The sequence below is a fragment of the Hyla sarda genome, chromosome 3, assembly GCF_029499605.1.
Source record: "Hyla sarda isolate aHylSar1 chromosome 3, aHylSar1.hap1, whole genome shotgun sequence".
Taxonomy (NCBI): Eukaryota; Metazoa; Chordata; class Amphibia; order Anura; family Hylidae; genus Hyla; species Hyla sarda.
In genome coordinates, this window is record NC_079191.1 from 192,500,544 (window position 1) to 192,528,447 (window position 27,904).

The following is a 27,904-nucleotide window of genomic DNA, read 5'->3' on the forward strand; positions in this document are numbered from 1 at the left end:
ATGACTGGCTGCAGGAGGCCATTCCTTGTAATTAGAAGTGGCAATTAATCTGACATATATTGTTACCACCATCATTATATTACAGAGGGTACACTAAATGGAATTGGAACATTTGTATTAAACAATTATAAAATATTAAAATACAAGCTCATACACAAAAAAATTATTCTGTGCATATGTTATTGTGGTAGAGGGTGTGATGCAGGGCAGATGGAATTAGCCTAGGGGCAGATGGCATTAACCCCTCGTATTCGTGATGCCAGGGCATGGTTTATCCACAATACCACCCGAAGTTATACTGCTGGATCCTGGGCTAGGCTTGGGGGCAATAATGACTCTGATGCCAAGTTACTGACAATGGTAGCTTTACTGAAGGACAGATGGAACAGTCTATACAGCTTAGTCAGGCCCCCGGAGGTGACCAGTGACTTAGGGCGTGCTGGGACTTGTAGTGGACTGGGACAATATTGATGCATGCCACGCTGACTTAAGACAGATGACTTTAGCTGACTTGACTTGAGACTGACAATGCTCTGGTTGTAGCTTACTTGTAGAATTGTGGCTGCTGGACTGACTTGAGGCCTCCTATGGACTCCACACACACTCCTAGGACTTGACTGCACTGGACCTCGGCAAAGACTAAGAGAGCGAGCAGAGGCTCCACCCAGGGCTTATATGGGGAGATTCTGAGGGGTCCCATAGGTCACCCTAGGGTCACATGGTCACTGATACCTCACTGGGTGACATTCACATGACAACTCACGTGACAACTGGTAATCCCATGTTAACAATTATTACCGCTTTAACACCTTTTATAAACATTATACAAAATAATACAGGGGGACTGGTGTAGAGGGGGCCCAGGGGTCATTGTAGGGAGGCTGCCAGACAGGGCAGCAGGGGTACAATTCCCATACTGGGCTACCACATTATAAATGTCCCAGATGGGAATTCCCTCTTACACAGAGCTTTTATTCCATATTGTTAACATACTATAGTTATATAAATAATAATACTATAGTTGTATAAATAACTGCACTCTATAAGTAACCCTGTATATCAACCTTTACTCTAAGGCTCACCTCACACGGTCATCAGAAGCTCAGATATAATGGGAAGAAGTACAGTATGCTGATGTCCACTGTTATGCCGTCATAGTTTCTATTAATAGAGAAGACGACTGAAGGGTAAACTGAGCCTTAGGCCGTGGTCGTCAAAAAGTGGCTCTCAATTCCATGATAAGGAATTCCTGAGTTATGACCATGTGCACTAACAATTTACATCATTCTAGACACACATTATTTCCATCAAACAATGCCACTTATTAGCAAATGTTTGCAGATCCAAAATGTTCCTGTTTTACTTATTTATTAAACATCCCCTCCATTAATTCAGTTGAATATGGATCCTGGATGTTACTTAAAGCTGAATGTGGCATACCAGCTACAAATGGATGTGGACCCTTGCTCTAAGTCCCCTTGCAAAACCTCAAAACTGCTTCTATGGTTCCTCCAGACTGGATGGTGAATAGTTACACTTCAGCACAGCTTCAATCACTAAATAGGGGGCCCTATAGCTCTGTATATCCAAGGCCTCCTGGCTCATTTACAGAATACCAGAAAAGGAAAAACAAACTTGACACCTAAATAAAAGGTACAATAAGAAGCAGTAAGGAAGCTAAGGAAAATGTAAATCCAGGTAAAACATGAAAATAGAAATGCCTTTTGTGGTGAGGTCAAGGAGGGCTGAAACTAGTGGCCAACATGAATAACAGCTTGTAGTTGAAAACAAGTAAGAAGTACCTGCTATGCTGGCTTTACAAACAGGTAGATGGGTCTTGCTTTTTAGGGTGCTCACAGAGATTTGTGCTGCACAGCTATGAATTGTACATAGTGGAGAAGAGGAGGGCACTGACAGCTAGTTATGTATTCTACAATCTTGCCAAAAACTTTTTTCTTCCCTGCTAGGGATCGGCCGACATTGATTTTTTAGGACCGATACCGATACTCCATGGAGGTTAGGGCCGATAGCCGATAACTTATACCGATATTCTATTTATCCCCCCCCCCCAGCCCCGGCGATACCGCTGAAGATCATTGATTTAAAGTGGGCGCTTTAAATCAATCAACTGCAGCGGCTTTTGAGGTGCCAGAGACCGCCGCCACCCCCTTCTCTCCCTCTGCCTGTCCTGGGGTCCTGAGTCCTATCACCTCCACCGCAACCGCACAACCCGCCCCCCCACCACCACCGCGCCGCACCCCACTGCCCCAGCCAGAGACCACCGCAGCCACTACCCCATTGCCTCCCCATTCCTGGTTTTATAATTACCTGTTCCCGGGGTCCGCACTACTTCTGGCTCCGGTGGCTTCCTCCTGAGCTGTCACGGTGCGCACTGACGGTGACGTCGCTTTGAGGACATCACTCGTCATTGCTGAGCACAGCGCACAGCGTAACACAGGACGCCGCAGAAGCCAGAAGTAGCCCGGGCCCCGGGAACAGGTAATTATAAAACCGGGGATGGGGGAGGCAATGGGGCAGCGGCGGCGGTGGTCTCTGGCCGGAGCGGTGGGGGTGTGGTGCAGTTGTGGGGGGCACGGTGGTGGGCAGTGCGGTGCGGGGGGTGGGGCATTATCGGATTATCGGCAAGGTAATTGCCGATACCGATAATGTCCAAAATCGTGAATATCGGGCGATAATATCGGCCAAACCGATAATCGGTCGATCCCTATTCCCTGCTATGTGCTCTGTGAATTTTTTTTGCAAAATGGCAGATGTAAATGGAAGAAAGTGTGCACTGCTCAGCTGATCATCCACCACCTCACAGTTTTCTATGAGATCACAGAAAACTTTAAAACACTGGTTCTTTATCATGAAGAACAAACTGCTACATGTATGAGTACCATAAGACAGTTATCTGCTGAATAAAAATTTTTTGACCGAATTACAAATGTAATATGCTCGTAATGGACAATTTTCTAAAGAAAAGGAAAAAAAATCTTTTGTCAGATGTTTTTAACAACAAACAATTAGAATAATTTCACTTCTTAGAATCTTCTATAATTACTATTGGATTGTTGTAGAACCCTATGATGCTTATGTGTAATTACCTTCACATGACAGACAGTACTTAATATTTGTGGGAAAGATAAGACCAAAATACTTGCGTACATCCCTTGACTTGCTTCAACAAAGGACACAAAAAAGTCAATTGTAAAAGTCAAGATTTAATAACCTGGGTTAAGGTCAGAGTATTGAATTATGGCACAACACCCTCATGTATATTAGACGTATGAGTCATTAATTGTGTACATTACACAAATTATGAAGTGTTACCTAATCCATACAGTGTACATAGGCAAAGCCTAAAAGAAGGACACAATACTTTTCAAGTTTCACATAAATACAACTAAATATTCAGTAAAATTAGTTAATATTTCACTTAGCATGATTAATGTTGTGAGACTGCAGCAAGGAAAGGGTGTATTTCTGTACCTGGTCTGTGAGAAACCTTTACCTGGGGCCTGATTAATGAAGCCCAGCAGAGGGGGAAGTGTGTTATAAAGTGGGCTCTTCCGTAGATTGCAGATTGATGCAAGAGGGGGGCACACAGCAGGTGGCTCGGGTGGACACAGAGGACTTACTAGTGAACAAGTGGGCTCTTTCCTACATCGCAGATTGATGCAATGGGGGAGACACTGTGTCCCTTTGCCAGACTGACACACAGTAGGTGGCTGTGGTGGACACACAAAGTGGCATCAGTGTGGACCATGACATAATCGTGGAAAACATGTGAACTGTGTCTTAAAAGGTTGCAGAGTACGTGTTTTACACTGGCTGGGATAAGCTCTCCGGTGGCATAGATAGGGCAAGCTATAAAAAAGTAGTTAGTGGCCCAAGTGCTGAGGGATTTGTTTGGTTTTGTTTTGTATGGTTATTATACTTGCAACCTCATAAACCTGTTGAGAAGCCAGTTCTTCACAAAGCAGCTGTGGTTGTATGGTTACTCCTGCATGAAAAACGTGTCCTGTATGAATTTGGGACGATCCCTGAGCTAAAACCCTATCTCACAAACAAATTACTGTTCATCACTGGTATCCAGTAGTTGTATTCGTGTACAGTGCATTTAGAAAGTCTTTATGCCCTTTCAATTTTTTACATTTTGTTATGTTGTGGTCTAAAACAGAAAAATAAAATCTAGTTTTCCCTCATCAATCTGCACTTAATACCCCATAATGACTAAGTAAAAACAGAAGGCTAGAAATCCTTACTAATTTATTAAAAACAGGAACATTTTTAATATTGCAGTGACATAAGTATTCAGACCCTTTTACTTATTATTTACACTTACTATTAGGGTTAATTGTCTTGTTAAAAGATGAACCTTCGGCCCATTCTGATGTCCAGAGCATTCTAGATCAGGTTTTCATTAAGAATCTCTCTGTACTTTGCCTCACTGGGATTTTTCTCAACACTGACCAGTATCCTTGTCTCTGAAAACACCCCAGAGCATGATGCTGCCACCGCCATGCTTCACTGTAGGGATGACATTGGATAGGTGATAAGCAGTGCCTGGTTTGGCACAGGGAGATGGGAGTCATGGTTGACACATGTAACTTCCAGGCAGTGGTGAAGGCCATAAATCTTTGCTGTATATCGTATGCACATTGGTATGGTAGTTGGATGGAATACAGTATGTATATGAGTACTATTGAAGCAGTAACTACTCCTACACCATAGGTACTACACTGTTATGGGTATTACTATCTTATGCACACTGTTCTGTGGTTGACACAGTATTATGTATTTTATTTTATTTTTTGCCCAATGGTATGGGCAATTCCGTGTCTGTGTTCTTACTGTGTTGGTGCAACTATCTAGTCTACACAACTTAGTCACAGCAAAGGCTGCACCACTGTTTACAAATTAGAGTGTAAAACAGTGTTTGCCAACCAGTGTGCCTCCAGCTGTTGCATAACTACAACTCCCACCATTCCTAGAAAGCCTTTGGCTTTCCGGGCTTGCTGGGAGTTGTACTTTTGGTGTAGGAACAGCATTTACTAAGATGTGTGTGATTAAGTACATTTTTTGTTCTTTTTTTTGCGTGACTCCTCCAAATTTATTACATGGTCACAGGGCATGTGATAAATATTGTGGAGGATACACATTTTCTGAAATTTCACTCTTCACATACACCAAAAAGCTAAGCTAAGTCTGGGCTGGTGTAGAATTGCACCCTAATGGGGGGGGGGGGGTGGTTGCGACTTTTTTGCAAAAGTCGCAGTTGATAAATTCATTATCACTGCACAAGACCAACCCTTAATATCTGGCCTATACGCTCTTTTTAAAGAAAGGTGTAAATCGAAAAGGTGCAAAAAATAGCCTAAGGTGCAGCGCTGCGCCTAGATAGAGACAAATCTACACACAAAAACAGCTCTAAAGAAAATGATGCATGCCCCCAAGTATGTTGTGAACACTAGAACTTGGTACATTGAAGGGGCGCTCACTTTTCTTCATGAACCTCTCGACTACACTTTGAGCATTTCTGAAGAACAGAAAATTTGCCGTCCTCTCCACAGTACACAAGGGTTAAATGCTACTGCAGGAGCCATCCAGGAAGTGCACCAACAGTAAAGAACCATTGTCCTATCATCTTAGCGGCTTGTACAGTTACAGAGTGGAGAACAGAGGGCCCTCAGTCTTGTACCGAGCCATCAGCCAAAATGCGCCACTGGTGCCAGAGGACATGCTGCATTTTTAGCTGTGATGTGTGGGATAATTCAACCTCAAGAGAATGAAGAAGACACTAGAAGTCAGCAAATGTATACAAAGTTATGGCTTGTTTCACTTTTTCCCTTCTTTCCTAAATTATGGGTCATACAAAGGTTAGGTTTTAGGTGTTGTGAAATTTGTTATAGATTTCCTAATATGTAATCACCATCACAGAATGTACCCATGTTTATGCAGGTTAGCATGAACTGTGAACTAAATAAAATAACAGAGCTGTCACAAAGTGAGTTTGTATGGACCTGTACATGGTATAAATTGCAATTTCTACCTTCCTGATATCTGTATGAGTAAAAATTTCTTACTAGAAAATAACAAAAAAAAAATTGTATAGCTTCTTTTCATAGACCTCTGTCCTGTGCAATTACTCGGTTATTCCTTCTGGAAATGTATGAATAAGCTGAATTCCCCATGTTCACATTATTCTGTAAACCTTACTTTCCTAGCCACAAAATAAGTACCATATATACTCGAGTATAAGCTGAGTTTTTCAGCACGATTTTTCGTGGTGAAAACACCCTCCTCGGCTTACACTTAAGTGAACAATTTTGGCTTAGCTGTGAGGGGATGGGCCAGGCCGTCCATCTTTGGGCATCCATGCTGCAGGGACCATCCTGTGGGGAGAGTTAGTCGTTCTGGGCTGTCCATCTTCACCGGGAGGCCCTCTTCTCCGCTCTGGGCCGGCTCCGAACTAATGACGCTGCATTGACGCCACCACGCAGGGACATTCATGCACAGGGACGTCACGGACGTCTGTTGCGGACGGACGCCCTTGCGCGTCATCGTCAACGCAACGTCACTAGTCCGAGGCCGTCCCGGAGCGGAGAAGAGGGCCTCCCGGTGAAGATGGACAGCCCGGAACGACTAAACCTCCCCACCGGACGGTCCCTGTAGCTTAGATGGTTGAAGATGGACGGCCCGGACCAGCTCACCCTGGGGAGTTAAATAGAAAACAAAAGGGGAGTCTGGATGATGACGAAGGGATTGACAGGGTGTGATGATGAAGGGGGGGGGGATGATGACGAGGGGGATGATGACGAGGGGGATCATCACCCTGTCATTATCATGCCGTCATCATCACCCTGTCATTATGACGGGGTGATAATGACAGGGTGATAATGACGGGGGGTGATGATGAGGGGGGTGTTAATGACGGGGGTCTGGATGATGACGATGATGACATGGGGGGATGATGTATTTCCCACCCTAGGCTTATAGTCGAGTCAATAACTTTTCCTAGGTTTTTGAAATTAGGGGCCTCGGCTTATATTTGGAACAGCTAATACTCGAGTATATACAGTAGAAGAAATTCTGAGGGGAGACTCAGATTGCTGCTGTATATTGTATCATTTTAACAGCATATTTTGTCACAGTTTTGTAGGCAGTTTAATATGGTTAATCGATTTCCAAAAAGCTTTCTTAGTGGACATGTCACTTATTATGACATGTTTGACAGTGTGAAACAATGGGAGACACATTGCATGTGTATTCTGGTGTATGATATGTGCTAAATGAGCAAAGAAAAGTGCCGTGTGAACCCAGCCATACCTGAATGAAATAGCAAAAAGGACACATACCAGATTTCCAAATGATCCTTGTGACACATTACATGTGAAGACAGGTAAAAAATTTGAAGTCAGGTTAAATTTCTACGTTTTTTGAGGCTTCAGGCCCTACCTGATGTGGCACATTGCATCCTTACATGTAAGGTAACTTGCACCTAATATCCAAATGCTTCTATTTAAAATACCATTTTAAATAGCCTGCTGATAGTACAGTACGTGGCTATCATATGTCTATTAGCCCCTGATGACCATTGAATTGACTTCGGCTTATTTCTGGGAGCTCTCATAGGTTTTCTACATATATGTGATAGCTGCATTTTATAGGCAGTGGAGATGTAGTGAATGTACACTAGACTAGAATTACAGTAAAGCACAATACTTTCTAATCCCTCACATTATCTGCTGGTAATTATGTATTTATTCACATACTTTCTACTAGATTACTGCATGTCTGGGCATGGTGTGATAGTAAGAGGTGGTGGTGAATGCACTTTTTCTACACAAATTTGACTAGCATAAATATTACTGGTGAATTGTATCATTATTAGATAAATAAAACTGCATCAGTCTTAAACTTGGACTATATAACCTATGGCATTATCCTTACTTAATACTTTTACTGCTTTCTGCTAGTCTAGTAGGGGTGAATAAAACCAGCTGAAACAGGCGATTATGAGGCTTTTCACAGTAATGGCACTTCCCTAAATCCAGAAGACTATGTTATGTCATTTTCTACAAGCCCCCATGTATAATCACTTATTGTTGAAACTGGTTATTCTGAACTAAGAACCTTGATCTTTATATATCCTAAATATCATGCACACCTGTGTGGGAAAAAAAATCAACCTTTTCATTATACAGTATAACATTTGTATTATTCATGTTTAAGTGCCATTAAACCAATAAGCAGACCCAGGACTGAATTTAAAGGGGTACTCCGCTGCTCAGAGTTTGGAACAAACTGTTCCGAACGCTGGAGCCGGCAGCTCTTGACGTCATAGCTCCACCCCCTCATGACATCACACCCCGCTCCCTCAATGCAAGTCTATGGGAGGGGGCGTGACGGCCGTCACGCCCCCTCCCATAGACTTGCATTGAGGGGGTGGGGTGTGACATCATGATGGGCGGGGCTATGACATCACGAGCTCCCAGCACCGGCTCCAGTGTTTGGAACAGTGTTCTCTATCTTCCAATCTTTTCAAGTTCTTTCCGGAAACACATAGGCCTTTACAATACATAGGTCTTTAAAAAGATTCAGGCTACGGTGACATGACAACTTTTGCCATAACACATGTCTCACTGCCAAAGATCAGTGTCACAGCACAACATGCAAGTTACCAAGACTACTACATTCGCCAGAAGCAGGATACCTGTGACTGATAGTGTTGGAGCTACAGTTTACCGCCATGCAGGCAGCACAACACTACTGTCTTGTGTGTGGTGGCCTTAGGTAGACTAAAGCTGGCCATACCAATTTTATCAGTACTGGCTGACCATCTGATATGTATGGGATTCTCTCCGGGGGCAGGAAATAAGGACCAGACCATTGGATGAGAAATATCCAATCTTTTCTTTTCGTTTATAAGAAGATAGCCTGCTGCCAGAGATGTCTGTAGGTGGTGCACCACCCTCTCTCCTTTAAGCCAATTGGGAAGGATAATAATGTGTATGGCCCTAGCATGTATGGGCAGCTTAACAAACAAATGGTGTCCATGCATTAGAGGACCATCTACATTTTAATGAACAGGAATATGCTAAATCCTAACCCAAAAAGTTGTCCAAGGACTATTAAACAACTGTCTACATCACAGACTAGATGTTGGACAACCTATTATTTCTCTTTTAGTATTTATCCTAGAATGGCTATTAAATAGAAAATGCTCTCCTACAGACTGGATTTACACAAGTGAAATATGTAATGTGGCCTGGAGACCAGCGGAGGGTTTGACGCATCTCAGGAAATAGACTTTTTACATCTGGCCTCAGTTAACTTTGGTCAAGGAGCCTGGATTTAACTTAATTTGGCTTCAGCATCCTTTCATAAACTGGGAACCACAAAGTTATAGGAAGGTTTATGCACATTATAAAGAGAATAAAACAGTTTAGACAGCACAATAAATGTACATGCAATCTCTTTGCTAACATAAATACCCTTTTTGTAGTTCAACATTCTAAACAGAGTAACTTATCAAGGAGAAATGAAATAATTTATACAACAATGGTAAAGTGAAGCTTATCTTATGTTTAACAATAGCAAGTGAAAGAAGATAAGTGGCACAGTGGGGTAACTTGAAGGTAAAATCCAGGGCTTTATTCAGTGTATATTAACACATGGCAAGGGGAGGGCAAAAGTGCAGGAGACGCCTCCTGCGCTTTTGTCCTCCCCTTTCCATATGTTAATATGCACTGAATAAAGCCCTGGATTTTACCTTCAAGTTACCCCGGTGTACCGTTTATCTTTTGCTTGCTGTTTTCAACTGGACCTTATTCTCCTAAAGCCGTGCACCCGTGGGTGTGAAAGGAAAACTCCGGGTCCATCACCGAGAGTGTCGCCAGGCTCCTACTACAGGAACAGATAAGTTCATTTACCGTATAGTTGCTTCTGCATTGCTGTGTCGTATACTGTTTTTCTATTTTGCTTGCTTATGTTTAACAATGTGTTACAGTCAGTAAATTGCCCATGTGTGAATTAAGACAGGGTCTCATGAAGATGACTACATAGCCATGCTAATATAAGGCGGAGCTTTAAAGCTATCTCTGTTTTGAATCTCCCCAGCCCTTCCTCTTGGCACCAAACTATAAATCTTTCTTCTTGACCTTTGTCTTTCATGCTTTACCCAGTAGCATTATGATTCATATGCAAGCTGCCAGTGAGAAGGACTTAAACCAAGCATGTGTAGCATGAGATGCAGTGTAGTGGATAGCAAAGAGAATTTCCTGTATTCAAGTATATATCTCCTAGCCACATGTACAGAAACTGTGGTCACTCGGACAGGAGGCCTAATAGATGGAAGGCAAATTAAACCAATAGAGCCTGCAGCATAAACAGATGTGGGGAGTGTGCAACAAGAGAGATAAAATGTTTGAAGATTATATCAAACTAGCGAAACCATAATTTTCAGTGTAACAACATTCAACAACTTCGTGCTTCTCACACCTTCAGTAGAGGAGACCCTCACAGATGGAATCCTTTAGATGCCTGGGAATGATAACACGGAGAGTGACCCTTCATTTTTTCCTTATTTCTTCTAATTGCCCATGATTTGCTTTCGCCTCCCTGTCTACTACTTCTTTTCTAATCTCTCTATTCTTTTTTTTTATTTTTTTTTACTTTACCTGCCATATGCCTATAGTGAGCATTTTTACTATGAGATAAGGCATGCCTCAGTTGTGTTCTTGTTCGGGATCTAAAGTTATGAACTTGTATTCCTTCACCTTTGGCATTTTACGCTATATACTTGGGGATACTAGCTGGTTTGTTTTTGCTTTTTACTTCTCGGTTTAAAGTAGGGATCGACCGTATTCACGATTTTGGACATTATCGGTATCGGCAATTACCTTGCCGATAATGCCCCGCCCCGCCTCCCTGGCCAGAGACCACCGCCGCCATCGCTGCCCCATTGCCTACCCCATGCCCGGTTTTTATAATTATATAACCGGGGATGGGAGAGGCAATGGGGCAGCGGTAGTGGTGGTTGGACTAGGGAGGACAGGCAGAGAAGCGGGTGGCGGCGGCGGTCTCTGGCCCCGCAAAAGCCGCAGCAGTTCATTGATTTAGAGCGCCCACTTTAAATCATTGATCTGCAGTGGCGTCTGCGGGGCAGGGTGGGGGGAAATAGCCGATAACTTATACCGGAATATCGGTATAAGTTATCAGCTATCGGCCTGAAAGGTCACAGATTATTGGTATCGGTATCGGCCCTAAAAAATCGATATCGGTTGATCCCTAGTTTAAAGTTTTTAATACTGTAATGAATACTACTGAAATATAAACTGTGACATTCATAATCTAATTTCCATAAACTATACAACCCCAGAACCCTGTAATATTCAGCTGGTAATGGCTATATATGGACAATTGTCTAATCTCTATGTACGGACAATTGTCTAATCTCACTCCCCGCTCCCTCAATGCAAGTCTATGGGAGGGGGCGTGACGCCCCCTCCCATAGACTTGCATTGAGGGGATGGGCTGTGACGTCATGAGGGGGGGCTTGTGACATCACAAGCTCCCGGCGCCGGCACCAGTGTTCGGAATAGTTTGTTCCAAACGCTGAGCAGCGGAGTACCCCTTTAAACTCATAAGCTGAAACTTACTACAAAAGTTAAATCAAATTGGACACCATGTGGAAAAAGATGCCAAGTCCAAACTGTACACTAATCGTGTGGTTTCATAGTGGCTTGTGACTGCAGTCTTCCTTGGCTAGTGGAAAATTATCATGATAAGTTTAGTCTGGTTACTTTGGAACATTCAGGGATCTTAATTAAAAATGCTTCCTAGAAAAGGAAGGACTGGAGTTGGACATGTTCCCATGACTTGCGATAGACACTACAGGAAGGGCTTTACATTGAGATTGGCACATAATACAAAGTGACATGCACAGATGAATTGTGCAGCAGCGATAAAGATCTTTGATCTTTTTGCTTTAGAGACATCAAAACTGCAGATTTACATAGGTGTGCTTGGTTTGTGTTTGTTCAGGCTTCATCTTCTGTCCTTATTTCAATCTCTATTTCTCACCTTTATTTTCACAGTGGGCAAGACAATATTTAATATTCAAGGGTTTGTTGCATTGATGTTGTTAAGAGAAGAAAAACAGAGCATAATTAAGAATATATACAATGCATTTGGAAAGTTTTCACACTCACTTTTTTCACATTTTGTTATGTTGGAGCCTTGTGCTAAAATCAAGAAAATACAAATTTTCCTCCATCATTCTGCACTCGATGCCCCATAATGAGAATGTAAAAACTGAATATTCGAAATTGTTGCAAATATTGAAAACGAAAAATGTTAATTTCATATGGACATAAGTATTCAGTGCTTAGTAATAACTTGAAGCATCTTTGGCAGATATTTCAGCCTCCAGTCTGTTCTTGAGTATAATACCAAAATGTTTGCACATCTGGATCTGGAGATTTTATGCTATTCTTCATCCATTTTCAGGGCTCTCCGAAGGTGTTTCATTGGGTTTAAGTCAGGGCTCTGACTTGGCCACTCAAGGACATTCACAGTAATGTGAGCCACTCCTGCGTTGTCATGGCTGTGTGCTTAGAGTCCTTGTTTTGTAGTAAGGTGGACTTTCACCCCAGTATGAGGTCCAGTGAACTCTGGATTTACATTCAAAATATCTCTGTACTTTGCTCTACTGAGATTTCCCTCAACCCTGACCAGACTCCCTGACACTAAGAAACACTCCCACAGCATGATGCTGCCACCACCATGGTTTACTCTAAGGATGGTATTGGGCAGGGGAATGAGCAATGCCTGGTAACTCCAGACATGATGCTTAGAACTGATGCCAGAAAGTTCATTCTATGTTTCATTTTGTTCCTGACAGTCTGAGAGTCCTATGTAAATTCCAGGTGTAAACTTCAGATGGGCTTTTATGTGTCTTTACAAAAAAGAGGCTACTTTCTGCCCACTCTGCCATAAAGGTGGAGTGCAAGGTTGAAGGCGAAGGTTGACCTTTTGGAGATTCTCCCAACTGCACACATGATCTTTGGAGCTCCACCAGGGTGACCATTGAGCTCTTGGTCACCTCACTTACCAAGGCCCATCTCCTCTTATTATTTAGTGTGGTGGTGTGGCCAGCTCTATGAAGAGTTATGGTTGTTCCAAACTTTCCAGTTAAGAATTATGTAGCCACTGTACTTATGGGAACTTTCGCTTCAGCAGAAATGTTTTGTACCTTTCTCCAGATCTGTGCCTCCACACAATCCTGTCTCTGAACTCTACATGCAGTTCTTTCCACCTCATGACTTGGTTTTGCTCTGATATACATTGTCAGCTGTGAGACCTTATATACACAGGGCTGTGCCTTTTTAAATCACAACCAATCAACGGAATTTACCACAGGTGACTCAAATCAAGGTGTAGAAATATTCCCAAGGTGATCAAGAGAAATAACCTCTAGGGCTAAATTTCAAATGATATAGCAAAGGGTCTAAAAACTGATGTCCATACAAAATGTATAATATTCCTTTTTAATAAATTTGCAAAAATGTTTAAAATTCTGTTTTCACTTTCCCATTATAGTGCACGTGTCACTAATTTTAGCATTAGGCCTCAACATGACAAAATGTGAAAAATGTGAAAGGTACTTACAACGTTCGGAATGCACTGATGTGGCAGAGAGAGGTGTCTGGCATTAGGGAAAAAACTAATAAGACTATTCTATGATGTTTCCTAATTCCAATAGACATGAATGAGAGTTATAAAAACAGTGGTACACAATGAGCTACACTGTTTCCATAACTCAAGAGTAACAAAAATGGTGTAGCTTGCAGTTAGAGATGAGTGAACTTCCAGGAATTCGATTCGTCACGAACTTCTCAGCTCGGCAGTTGCTGACTTTATCCTGCATAAATTAGCTCAGCTTTCAGGTGCTCCGGTGGGCTTGAAAAGGTGGATAGAGTCCTAGGAGAGAGTCTCTAGCCCACCGGTGCACCTGAAAGCTGAAGTAATTTATGCAGGCTAAAGTCAGCAAACACCGAGCCGAGAAGTTTGTGACGAATCAAATTACTGTAAGTTCGCTCATCTCTACTTGCAGTAATACACTATTTTTGTAACCCCCATTCATGTCTATGGCTATTACAGAAACAGAGTAAAACAATTTGCTGGGCTGTTTTAGTAATCCCAGCTCCTTCTGTCCTCATCTCTGTATTACTGGAAAAATGGGTATGGATATTAAGGATTTCTTTCTGTAATTTGTCATGACTAAATGTAAATTAAATGTAGCTATGTATATATATATATGGCTTGGACAGCTAGCAGTTATAGTTAAATAAACTAAGATTGCAGTTTTGTTTTGTCCAACTCATTTCAAAGCTACAAAGGTGCAACATCTTTATTGAGAAACGAGGCAGATGTAAACATGTGATGTTTTAAGCAAAGGGGCTCAACCGGTGATATACCTACCCCATGGGATATACTTCATGTCTATGCTACCTTCTTTTTTCTGTGCTCTTGATAGTGTAAGGTCATAGCCTTGGGGGGCTTTGCTGCAGTTTATTTGAATAGGGCTTACTTGGCTTATAAACAATGATAACTGGTATATAGTGAAGGAGATCCCTGACCACACAGCACATGTATTAGGGTCAGAAAGTATATTTTTCTTTGACAGTGAATAACCTTCACTCAGTTGATCTTTTCTCTCTACAAATAATACTCACTTCACATCTTATTCTGAGACTTGGCTATAAATATTTGCTATCCCCCAGCTTTGAAATGAATCCAGGAGTCGTGCTGATTCATCACTAAAATACCAGAAGCCATATTTTTACTACACTTCTCCTGCTACGGCTGAACCACAAATGCACTGTGATCTCATACACGGTCATGGACTTTGGATCTGATGCCTTGAGTTAAGAACTAAAGCTAAAGCTGTAAAACCACCATTAAATACAAAACTTGGGGGAAACAGACATGGAAAACACGATAACCTAATTTTTTTAGCTGTGAATCTGTAGAAGACACCATCATGAATCATTGGCAAGACACCATCATGTAGCTTGCTGTTACAACAAAGCTCTGACACTGTAGAAATGTTTTAGAACAGAAAAGAAATCTATAACTCTTTTACAAACATATCTTCATGGAACACAGTTGATACAACAATTAAGCAGAAGGTGTTTTCTAAGACAAATGTGGTGAAGCAATAGTGCCATAAATACACAAATACCCCTGGCACTGGCTAATATAAAAATAATCCTTATCAATGAGATTTTCCCACATTATATGGGACTCACAGACTACAAAATGCTATTATCAGATTGGTGGGGGCTGATTTCCATCTATCCTATTTGTAGAGTAGAGTCTAGCAGGAGCGTATTGCTTGGGTCAGAATAGTCTCATACTGGCAGCAGTATAATTAGGGGTGTGAATCGCCAAGAATTTGGCGATTCGATTCGAATCGCGATACCAGTGTGGCGATTCGATATATCCCGATATATCGCGATACCGTCTAGGTGACGATACATTGCGATATATCCCGATACATCGCCCACTTGGGAGCATTCATAGATCCCAATAGACGCCGCTGTCAGCTTTGATAGCGGCGATCTAGTAGTCCGGTGCTCACTTTTCTAATTTTATCCCGTCTGGGCTGCAAAATAAAAGAAAACGCACTTTATCTTACCTGCCAACGAGCCCCCGGTGCTCCGGTACAGGTGTTCGGTCCCCGGGCTGTACTCTTCTTACTTCCTGTTAGCCCGGCACGTCACACGGAGCTTCAGCCTATCACCAGCAGAGGCGGGACATCGCTGCGGCCAGTGATAGGCTGAAGCTCCGAGTGACGTGCCGGTCTAACAGGAAGTAAGAAGAGTACAGCCCGGGGACCGAACACCTGTACCGGAGCTCCGGGGGCTCGTTGGCAGGTAAGATAAAGTGTGTTTTCTTTTATTTTGCAGCCCGGACGGGATAACATGAGAAAAGTGTGCACCGGAGTACTCCTTTAATAGCCAGCCACGGCGATCGCCGCATGCAGGCTATTAGCGGCGGCCCCCAGCTACTGAAATCAGCTGGGGATCGCATAGTACGGAGCGGGCACGAGTCGGAGCCCGCTCCATACACCCAGAGCGACGCCGTGTCAGATCCGGCCTGCCCGGCTCCACAAATGTGGAACTTTTATCTCCTGATGCCCAGGACATGCTGTTCCGGGCGTCAGGAGATAAAAATTCCACATCCCTAAAAGAATCGATTCAAAAATATTTCAAAAAATCGATTCAGTATCGGCAAATGAAAAAATCGCGATTATCGCGAGAATCGATTTTTTCTTACATCCCTAAGTATAATTGATACAGTACAAGGCCAGACCCAAGGGTTATAACCAAGAAAGCAGTAAGGAACATAACCGGCAGGAATGGAGCTGAGGGTCATAGTTAAAAGTAGAATATCATAAACCAAACAGTCCAAGGGGGAATTTGGGGGTATCATGCAACAAGGCATCAATCCAGATTTAAACCAAAAACAGTAACATGCGGAACCAGAACCAGGTCAAGGCATGAACCTGAAGGAACATGGAAGCACCAGACCTGACATCATCTTAGCATTATCAACCTGATGATGCCATACCGCTTGAACAGGAATGTCGTGGCCCTAAGCAGCAGAGCCATGGTGCAAGATGAGCTTTAGAGCGGAAGCAAAAGAAATGTGGTTGTTGCAGGGACAGTGACCACTCAAAAGGGTCATTTGAGCAACAGAAATTATATATTAGATAACATAGATAATTAGATAATTAAATCTAACACACAGCTCAATGACATGGCTACCTTACTGTTCAAATATAATTATATAAATAAATAGTATGCAACAAAAACTGATGTCCTTACCGTAAAAATGTTTAGCTGATGATTTATAACATCTGTCTCCATTCCCACTGCACCTTGGGATTCTTCATGTTGCTCTACCGTTCCAAGCTGATCAACAAATTGTCCTAAGGTGCCATAAAACTCTTCTATTCGGGAAATAGTGCCATCAATGTTTTCTTCCCTGGATTTCGCTCTGTCAAGGAGTTTATTACACTGTTTATTTAAGGCTTCCAGGTCCCTCTTGATACCAATAAGATCAGGAGATGATTCAGTGGCCAACATCATCTTGCAAGTCTTGTTGGCATTGTCATTAGTTGTTATGAGATCTCCAAGTTTCTGGAGGAACTTGCTAATGTCCTGCTTCTGAGCCTGTAGTATATCTCTATCCCTCCCAATTGGGAGCATGCTGTCCAGCTCATCATCCAGTTCAGCAAACTGTGTAAACATTTCTCGAATACTGTTCTGGAAATGTCCAATTCCTTGTAACTTAGCTTCTAAAAATGAGCATTTTTCTTCTACCTGCTCACTGACAGCCTTATGTTTCTGTTGAAGAGATTCTGCCTGAAGAAGAAGATCAGAAACTCCTTCTGCATTCAAGGCCTCAACTACCAATTCTTGTGCCAATTTTTTGGAACGTTCCACTTGTGGTTTTAAACCCTGAAGGGCTTTTTGTTGGGTTTGCATTATAGATAGATGCTTGTTGCTACATGCTTGAGCTCCAAGTGAATTATGTATTTCTAAATGCTCCTGTGCCACATCCAGTTGACTCTCAGTCTCTTTAATGGACTCTTGAAAGTCTTTAAGATGTAATGCCATATTCTCCAAAGAGTCTCTTTTATTATGCAGGTTGTCAATAAGGGATTCCATCTTGTTATTTAGCATGGTGCTTTCATCTGTGACTACTTCTGTATCAACCTGAGAAGAGGCTAATAAACTATCTGTTGCACTATTTAGCATCTCCAACATTCCTCGCTGTTTGTCGACACTCTTTTGAATAGCTTTCACTTCTGAAATTGATTTATCTATGGCCACAGTGTCCACTGAAGGTTTCAATTCACATACTTTATTTTCATGTTCCTCCAGCCAAGGAAGGATAGAATCGACTAACTCTCTATACTTTATTGCCTTCTGCTGACAATCTATTAAATTATTTACCCTCCCAGATATTTGCTTGCTAATGTCTTCCCATTCACCTTTAAGCATGGAGAGCTGATTCTGAAGTTTGATCTTGTCTCCGCCTTCTGTTTTTTGTAACAGTTTTTCACCTTCTTCCATGACCTTTTCAAAGACTTCACACTGGCTATTCATAGTGTTCTGCATTTGTTTCGCCTCTGTTATTGATGACCTAAGAATATCAAGTTTGGCTGAAATGGGTGCTGCCTCCTTTTGTTCTTTTTTCTTATTTTTTATCCACGACTGGAAATCCTCAGACATTTCATAAAATTTTTGAGAGCTGGCAAAGGCAGACTGTAATTGTTCCACATGGGAAGCTACAGACATAAAATAATACATTACTTGACAAAATCCCATCAGATATTATTAGTAAAGTAAGATCAATAAAAAGAGGTTAGGATGGATTAATTGTAAAGAAAATGAAGTTGTTTCCCCACGGTGGCCAGTTTGCTGAAAATTACAGAGTGCTTGAATCTGAATACTGGAGCACTGACCCAAAAAGAAATAAACTCTCATTTAAAGTGGTTTTCTATTTTAGGAAACCCCTTTTTAAACTGCAGCTTGCCCTTGTCCAATTTCATACAGTTTTTGGGCAGATGCTGGTTGTATAACCGAAACTCACTCTGGCTATAACATGATAAACCCTAAGGCATATAGAAAGACGATATATAAATAGTCTTAGTGGGAATGCTCTTTTTTGATGAATGGTACTTTTGGCAATTTAAAAATAAAACTTGCAGTAAGCTTGTGATACTATAATATTGGGCCGGAAACTACGAAACAAGATGAAGTAGTTAATTTAGTTATTTCCTTAAAGGGGTACTCCGGCCCTAAAACATCGCGGGGGTCCTGCTGCTGGGGACCCCCACAATCTCTCATGCAGCACCCAGCTGAACACCAGTCTGAAGCCTCACAACTACGGGGCCGGAGTGTCATGACATCACGACTCCGCACCCCCCCCCCCCCTCGTTGTGATGTCATGCCTCGCCCCCTCAATGGAAGTCTGTGGGGCCGGAGTACCCCTTTAAGTAGATATCACATTGTAAAAATAAAAGGATATATTTTAACAACCATCCAGTATTAAAATGTAAATGGACATAAACTTTTTACACAACTTGTGCGATAGCTAAAGTGTCCACAAGAAAAACTCATTTATTGTCTTAATTTTCTTAGAGAGAGAGAGAGAGAGTAATAGCACAGTTCTATGGCTAGGGTCACCTTCACACGTACAGTATTCTGGACAAAGTTGATGCTCAGGATTTGGAACTGCAGATTTGAAGCTGTGAATGTAACAAAAAACACACATGAACCAGCTCACCCCTCCACTGGATAGGGACTTGGCAGCAGCAGCGTGAATGAGTGAGGAAGCTCAAAAGGAGATACTAGAGCCAGGACTCCAGGTACAGCAACTCCAAGGAAAGTGTAGGCGGATATCCGGCTCCCAAACTGTTAAAATCCAACTTTAATGAAAGAAACTGTGTAAAATCATACAGGTGGAAAAATAGTGAAAAAACGAAAGATAAAAGCACAAACGAAACGCCATGATTAAGACTTAACAGGTCGAAACGCATTGGCGTTTCGTTTGTGCTTTTATCTTTCGTTTCTTCACTATTTTTCCACCTGTATGATTTTACACAGTTTCTTTCATTGAAGTTGGATTTTAACTGTTTGGGAGCCTACATTTTCGTTGGAGATTTGAAGCTGTGTTTAGTTTTATTTTACTATGAACTCTGCTGCTAAAATCTTCAGCTTCAAATCCTGCGCATTGCATAAGCACAGGATACTGTACGTGTGAATATACCATTAAGAAGTATATCCATGTCAATAAAGCATTGTAAGGTACAGAACCTGTTTGGCAGAAATTGGCACGGTTTTATCATCTACCCATAACTGTTGGTAGCTAGACTGTGAAAGGTTTTATGGTGTACTTGGTGTACTGGATCATTATAGCAATTTTATCAGAATAATGTTGGGCCAAACACATACCTGTCTTTTGTTTCAGATCCATGAAAGGCTTTACGATGTTGTCCAACTGTCTATTCAACTCAGCATTTAAGTATTCCTCAGCTACCAAGATGGACAATTCATCACATAGCAATCTGGCATTTTCGATGTTTTCCATCTCCTGCTTTATTTCTCCCTGGACCTGTTCTGCAGTCTCTAGCTTCAGTCTTACAGCACTTGGGTCTGATCCCAGTGTCATACTACTGTTCAGTTTATTATTCAAGGCACTTAGTTTCTCTGAAAGACCATTAAGGTGGTTTTGGTAATCAGTACTTTTCACAATAGCTTGGTCAATTCGGTCACATCTGTCATTCAATTGTCCGGTTAGACTTTCCCATTTACATGCCACATCTGCTAACTGCTTCTTTACCGCTTCATCACAAAGAGGGAGATCTCCGGGTCGGCTGATGATCCTCTGCCCTGCATTGTTAAGTTGTTCATACTGTTGTTTTCGGGCATCAAACTCTTTCAGGAGAATCTACAGGAAATAGACAAATGAGAAACCCAAATCACACAATACTTAAAGAAAAATGGAAGATCCAAGAACATAAGGGTGCCATAAGCTTTTCACATTTACTTAGAGGCAATCTGTCAGAAGGAAAATACTTTTATAATTAACTATAATTGTATAATGTTACAGAGATTGGTGACTAAAAGTTTTTGTGGGGAAAAAATCTGAATCATTTTAAATTCATTGATTTTACTCTTTGTTTTTTGTTTACATGTGTTATCCAGAAATAGGAAAACAGAGCAGATTTCTTCCAAAAACAGCAACACATCTGTCTTGTCAAGGTTGTGTCTTGCATTGCACCACAGTTCCACTTAAAGGGGCACTCCGCTGCTCAGCATTTGGAACAAACTGTTCTGAACGCTGGAGCCGGCGGCTCGTGACGTCATAGCCCCGCCCCCTCGTGATGTCACACCCCACTCGCTCAATGCAATTCTATGGGAGGGGGCGTGACAGCCGTCACATAGACTTGCATTGAGGGGGTGGGGCGTGACTTCATGAGGGGGCGAGCCTATGACGTCACAAGCTCCTGGGCCGGCTCCAGCATTCAGAACAGTTTTCCAAACGCTGAGCAGCAGAGTACCCCTTTAAGTGAACGGAGCCAAGTTGTAATACCACACACAACCTGAGGAAAGGTAGGATCTTGTTTTTTTTTTTTTTAAATCAGCTGTTTATCTCTTCCTGTATTACCCCTTTAAGAGCCCAGTAGGTGATTTAATTTCACCTTTACTGGATAGGTATGCATACAGAGATGATTGTCAATCACTTTCTATTTATGATCAATATCTAGGATTGCCCACTGGACTCAGCGCAAGCACTGGGCAAGCGCAAGGACTTTGATCCATTATTTACAAGCTTTATTTTTCCAACACTCTGCCCAGCTCCTCTTGGTTTAATCAGATGCTATATCAGATTAAACTGTTAACATGACAGGTCTCCTTTCAAGTTTCATTTGCATTGGCAACATTCATAATGCAGTGTCAGATATGCTTTTACGTAACCTGTGGTGCTTACAAGTCTGCTATATAGTCACCAAAATTGTAATGTGGCATGGACACAAAACTTCTGGTAAAGATGTAACCGCACCTTCATTTAACAGTCATGTACTGGACAAAATAAAATAACGGATAGTTGTTTGGAGGCAGTAATGGTGTCATTAGGCTTGTTTTGTGCTTTTCTGTATTCTTTATCATTTAACTTGCTTAAAAATTCAATAAACACTTATCGTAAAATCACAGATATATTAATGGACTTAAAAAACACTACACTTCTGTCTGATGCAAACAAAGGCTTATATTCAAGTACTCTTGACATATTATAATACTAACATTGACTTTAATGAGCTGAAAGGAACCTAATTTCCAACATTTTCCCAATGCATACGCAGTCTGGTCGACCACATTACTTAGTCCTATCCAGACAGCCTATACGTTTGAAAATTAGACAGAAAGGAGTCACAATTAGACTCCATTAATTCCATTAAAGTCAACTGGCACATCAGGCTGTATGTTGACTTCTCTAGCCAAAGGGTAGCCCAAAAATGCAGTGTGAATTTAACCTTATGCTCTAATATATTATATTGTCTAATATGTATGTGCCAAGAATTCTGTATAGTATAATGCTGCATAGTATAGTACAAATTCATCCCTAGATGATCAAGGCCAGATAAATATTGGATATATTCTGATAAAATCTCAATAGTAAGCATATAAATAGATCTAGTGAGTCTCAGCACAGAGTGAACTAACCCTTGAGGCAGTTAAATAAATACGTATTGAGTGTTAGATATTCTTTAAATACAAGATCACAAGAAGCATGAAATCGCAGGGGGTGATCTCATGTGAAACATATTCTTCCTTCTAGTCTGGAAACATCTGGGGGGCATAGAACATAGTTGTACAGAAAAGGAAACAAATATCTTGAACATAACAGTCACTCAGCAACAGGGTGAGCAAGTCAGGGATTGATGTATGCAAGGGGACCTTAGTGGAATGATATACAGTAACATGAAGACACAGAAAAATAATGAAGCAAATATGATTCAGAGATGAATCAGCCCACAGGAAACAAGCAATGAGCATTATGTATAGTGGAAATAATGTCATTAAACCGTGGCATAGCCCCCCCAACCAAGTGGGGAAATGACATCATATCTATCTACAACTGCACCTCATCAATCTATTGTCCTACACTAGAGACATTGACAAGATATTTCATTCACATCTTTATTCATACAAAAAAAAATCATGTTATACAGATTGTATGAACCCCAGCATGATATATGGGTTGTTCCTTTCATATATACATAAGAAGTAGACTTAGACTTTTTTGTAGGTTGTCACACTCTAAATATTTTGACTTGGACCTGATACATTTATAGTTATAAAAGTATGGTACTGGCAAGGTGTTGCAGATCCTTTTTTTCCCTAAAATGTCAGTGTTTAATGTAATGGTACACTTATGACAATAAAAAGTACGCAATCTCATTGGATTAGTGGGGTATTCCAGGATATTTCTATCTTCAGCCTTTGAGCATGTGATGTCAAATACTTGTGTCTGCCGATTTCTACACCTAGAAGTGCTGTAGTGAAAGTCTTTTTATTTTACGGTTGTCTCTGCCATTTCCTAGCATTCAATGTGGCCAGAGACAGTGTGCCATGAATGACATGGTCTCCAAGGGACATAAATATGCTGCAGCAAGGTGGAAGGGATTTACTGAAATCTGCCCACCCACTGGAGCATATCTACCTCCCCTGGAGAACATGGGACTTATGAAATATTGTCTCTGGCTGCATGGAATGCTGGGAAAGGTCAGAGAAAACAGTTAATGATTTGCACCTCAGCACCTCCCGGTGTGGGTTCCGTGCTTGAAAATTAAACAGAGAGGTGCACAGAGGTACCAGAAGCACATAACACAGTATAAAAGCTTTGCATTATGGGCTTAAAGAAAAACTGACAGCTAGTTCACCCACACTAAACCAAGTAAACTGGGTTAAAGTGCTGTTGAAGAGCTTTAAAAAGAAGAATTACTCATATTTTTTGGTTAAGTCCTGCCTGTGTTTTGGCTGTTTATAGTTCCATAGCTATTGCACAGCTTTGGGGAGGTGGGGAGCTGGCTCACTCAGCTCCCCTGCATCATCAATACCCCTTGCCGGGCCAGTGCCCGTTCCTAAATATGCAAACATCTTCACTCTCACGTGCATAGCGCGAGAGCCTGAAGGCACCACCACTGCCCCACTACACCCGGAAGTCAAGTGTAGCAAGGAGCAGAGCGCTCATTCCCACGCCCCCCGCAGGCTCTCATTTCAGCGATGTTCAGCCACTAAAATTCCAACACCAAAAGAATGAACCTGTTCATTCTTCAGGCAGAATCTACTCTGAAGTTTGGCAATGTCTACATGGTCCTAGCACCGACTGATTCAGCCGTGGCTGGCCACTCTAAGAAACTCAGAACGGATGTTGTCTGACCAAAAATTCTGAAGTGTGAACCCCGCCTAAATGCCTACAGAGCCAATGACTGGCTGTAACAGTGACCCCTTCTTAGTAATTAGTTATGTGGCTGTTTCTTGCACACACCAAATGTCATCTTAAAGGGGTACTCCAGCGCAAAGACATCTTATTCCCTATCTGCCGCTGGGGACCCCCGTGATCTTGCACGCAGCACCCTGTTAATTTCTTTTTTGTCTTGTCCACACTGCTCTGTGTTAACACTTGATGCCCATATCAGGAACTGTCCAGAGAAGGAGAAAATCCCCATAGCAAACCTATACTACTCTGGACAGTTCCTGACACAGACAGAGGTGTCAGCAGAGAGCAATGTGGAGAAGACAAAAAAGAAATTCAAAAAGAAAATATTTTCCTCTGCAGCATACAGCTGCTAATAAGTACTGGAAGGATTAAGATTTTTAAAGTAATTTACAAATCTATTTAACTTTCTGGCACTAGTTCATTTAAAAAAAAAAGTTTTCCCCCGGAGTACCCCTTTAATTATAATAACTAGAAAGAGTTGTGGCCTGACAAAAAGATCTGTCTTGTTTTTTGCTGGAGACTTTTTGTCAACTTTTGATTTTGCTCCCTGGTTTCTTGGTGATTCATTCACTATTCAAACACAGGGAAACAGCCCTCTATGAGACATTGCAAATGACCTGATAAGATCCAGAAATTTCTGATTGTGTTTGCTGATCTATTGTACAGCGTTTTAGTATACGCTTCTGTAAAAAAAAAATGTCCACACTTATTTTTCTGTTTTAGATAGGAGTCATGATGGATGTGACTGATTTGTTTTCATAAATTTTATAACAGATCCTTTAAGATCCCATTGACTTCTAATGAGAATACTATACACTGCTGTAGCTGTAACAAGTCTGTGCTGTGCTGACTCAAGGGTAAGATCGGCACAGTGTTGTGGCTTGAACAGTTGCCATGACATGCTGGTAATTTTTTATTGGCACAGGGAGTCTGTGCTTGGACAAGGAGAAGGAAGGACATGTGTCATGAGTGCAGACCTATGCTGTGAATACAAAGAATGATACCAGGCCTGCTAGTTTATTTCTCCACAGTGATTGCCTACATCTAGTCAGTGGCCACTATCCATCCCCTATTTCAGACTCTATATAATGATGATTTTATATAATGATGAAATAATGACATTTTGTATATTGTGTTGTTCAGACCTGGTGAATTTTATACTGAAATATATTACGATCACATGTCTTTATATTGAACTACACTTGATGCACTATACATTTTCTTGTAATATATTGTATATTGTATTATATTATATTCTTGTATATTGTAATGAAGTAATGAGCTTTTTGCACTAGTTAGACTGTTTGCGCTGGGCTATATGTTTGTCATGTTACACTGAACCACTGTGTAAATATTGTGTAACGCCCCAAAGGGCGTGGACCCTATGTGCCACTTACCGATTTGGCTTTGGGCCAAACCTGGGAGCGGAATTGAAATGTTCTCCTGGTATTCACCCTTTTTGCTGCTCCAAGATGTGAAAGCTGGTCTTAGATGAAGGGAAAACACCAGGTTACTGCTACAAGAGCGGTCCTGGTGAGTGGCACCTGGCCGAGAAGGCCAGAACGCTGCGGAGCCAAGCACTGGGGATACAGGCGGGTGAGTACGAGCTGACACTGGAGATGTAAGAACACAGCATGTGGAGTCAGACGCAGCAGGACAGGCTAGGTGATTTAGCAGAGCTGATGCTGTTAAAACAGCAGAGCTGAATAGTTCAGATGCAACTAGATGGAACAAGCTTGCTGGCAGAGAGGTGCAGTCAGGGATCCAAGTCTTTTCCAGGAGAGGCAGGCAGGTACAGAGGGATAAGTCAAGAAACTGGTATAAAAGAACAAAACAAACTGGAACCTTTGCTGTAGTAAACCTGCAATATTGCTCATGCACCAAAGGAAGGGAGGGGTGCTCTCTTTTAGGAGGTGCCTGGCAGAGATTAGACGTGGATCCAATTGGGAGTGCACACTGGCCCTTTAATTTGGCAGAAGCAGCAGGAGAGAATCCAAAGGAGGAAGACCAGGGTGCACAGCAGAGACATGGCACAGAGAATGACACCTGTTGCAGGTAAGAGCCAATAGGTTGTTACTTGTCAATCAGCGGCCTTACAGATTGAAACATTGCTACACTTCGAATGTAATGTATGGACTGAACGTAAATAAAGCACTTTAATTGTATTCCTTTGGAGTGATGCAGTCTTCCTGTTTTTAGTACTTTCTAATAAATACTTACCATAGAGTGTCCTTTAAACTTGTTCATGCTTTGTAGCATAGGATAAGTACATATATAGATAACCTAGCTTCTTATGCTACTTAGAAAAGTACCCTGTATGTTATTGGTTGCCATTTTACAGCCAAGTAATGTCTAACCTTAATATGTTACACAGAGAAGAATCCTACTTTTAGTACAGATTATTTCAGCACGAGTCTTAGGAATATCACAAGTCATAAGTCATGCACAATGTCAAGAATATCCTTTTCTCATTAACTCCTCTGCTGATCCCAGCATTAATAATGGCCCTGCTCAGTTTGGTCAGAGAGTCCACAACTCCCTTACCATCAAAGGCATTTCTGTATTTTACCCTGACTGTGAAGAGAAGCTGTATGTCTCCCTGAACCACCATCTGACAAAACACATATGTGCAATGTTCTTGGCAAGGAATAAAAGTGTAAAGATGGAACTTAAAGAAAATAATCAGATAAACATTGTGCACAAAAGTGATGGGTTTACCTGGACTTGCTGCTTTTGTGTTTTAAGCATATTAGGGTCTATTGAAAGAGGTCCAAGTACACTGGCCATGAGTTCCTTCTCTACAAGCCATTGTTTTAACTGAGCCTCCGCATTCTGGAATAGGGTCAGGTCATTTGAAGACTCTTCCAATGTTTGCTGCCTTTCAGCTGTCATCTGGGTGATGTCTTTCCAAGAAGACTCTACAACAACCACAAGTAGAAGACAACATATAAAAACACATCTTATTATTCTCAGAAAGTCTGCATTTATTCAATTTGAATGTATTTGTCTGCAGATAGTCGCATCTTGTTTTTGTGTATGAGGGTAGACTAAAAGCTAAGAAGGGAAGAGATCTAGATAAAATGACTGGAAAATATTGAAATATACTGTCATACTGGGAGATTAACCAAAACCTGTGAATACGTAGAATGGGGCAGTTGCCCATAGCAACCAATGAGATAGCTTCTTTCATTTTTAAAAAGGCCTATGAAAGATGAAAAATCAATCACATTGGTCGCTATAAGCAACTGCACCACTTTTCCTCCACACAGGTTTTTATAAATTCCCCCATTGAACGTAAAAGTCAAACCTTTTCTGTCTAAAACCTGATTGCTACTAAACACAAACAAAACAATGAAACAGCCTTGCGTGTGTAACTACAAAGCAATTGGTGTTATGTGCAACACATTGCCCTTTGTAAGCAAGGGATGTACGACCTATAATGATGCATTTCAATAGCCGTACCAATGGTCCAGCGATCACTCGTGAAGACTGTCTGCACAATTAGTTCAACCTTGCACTGCACAGTTTCGGGCTATGTAAAAGGGCCCTTAGCTTTGATTTTTCAGATACTATTAGTACATTAAATGTCTTACTACATTTATAAAATCACTTCTGTAGCCCTGGTATATTGTGGCAGATGTAATAATTTGTAATGGTTAAAAAGTAGTACTTCCTTGAGCTATAATCATATAATTATGCACCAGGACATATCAACATGTATACCCAACAAATAGTAAAATCCTGAAAGGGCTGACTGTGTACAACTTACTAATATGTTTCATCTGCTGTTATGATGTGGAGCACAACATGG

General features: G+C 41.5%; 1 protein-coding gene across 20 annotated transcripts in view; it reads right to left on the minus strand.

The window, feature by feature from the left end:
- The window catches only part of DST (dystonin), a 613,928-nt gene that overhangs the window by 127,782 nt on the left and 458,242 nt on the right, over positions 1–27,904 (minus strand). For all 20 annotated transcript variants that reach the window (XM_056565774.1, XM_056565763.1, XM_056565758.1 and 17 more), the window contains 3 exons: positions 26,812–27,011; positions 20,040–20,535; positions 16,902–18,370 (listed from right to left, as the gene is read on the minus strand). In XM_056565774.1, coding sequence (XP_056421749.1) covers positions 16,902–18,370; positions 20,040–20,535; positions 26,812–27,011 — 2,165 coding nt within the window. The remainder of the gene's footprint in view (positions 1–16,901; positions 18,371–20,039; positions 20,536–26,811; positions 27,012–27,904) is intronic.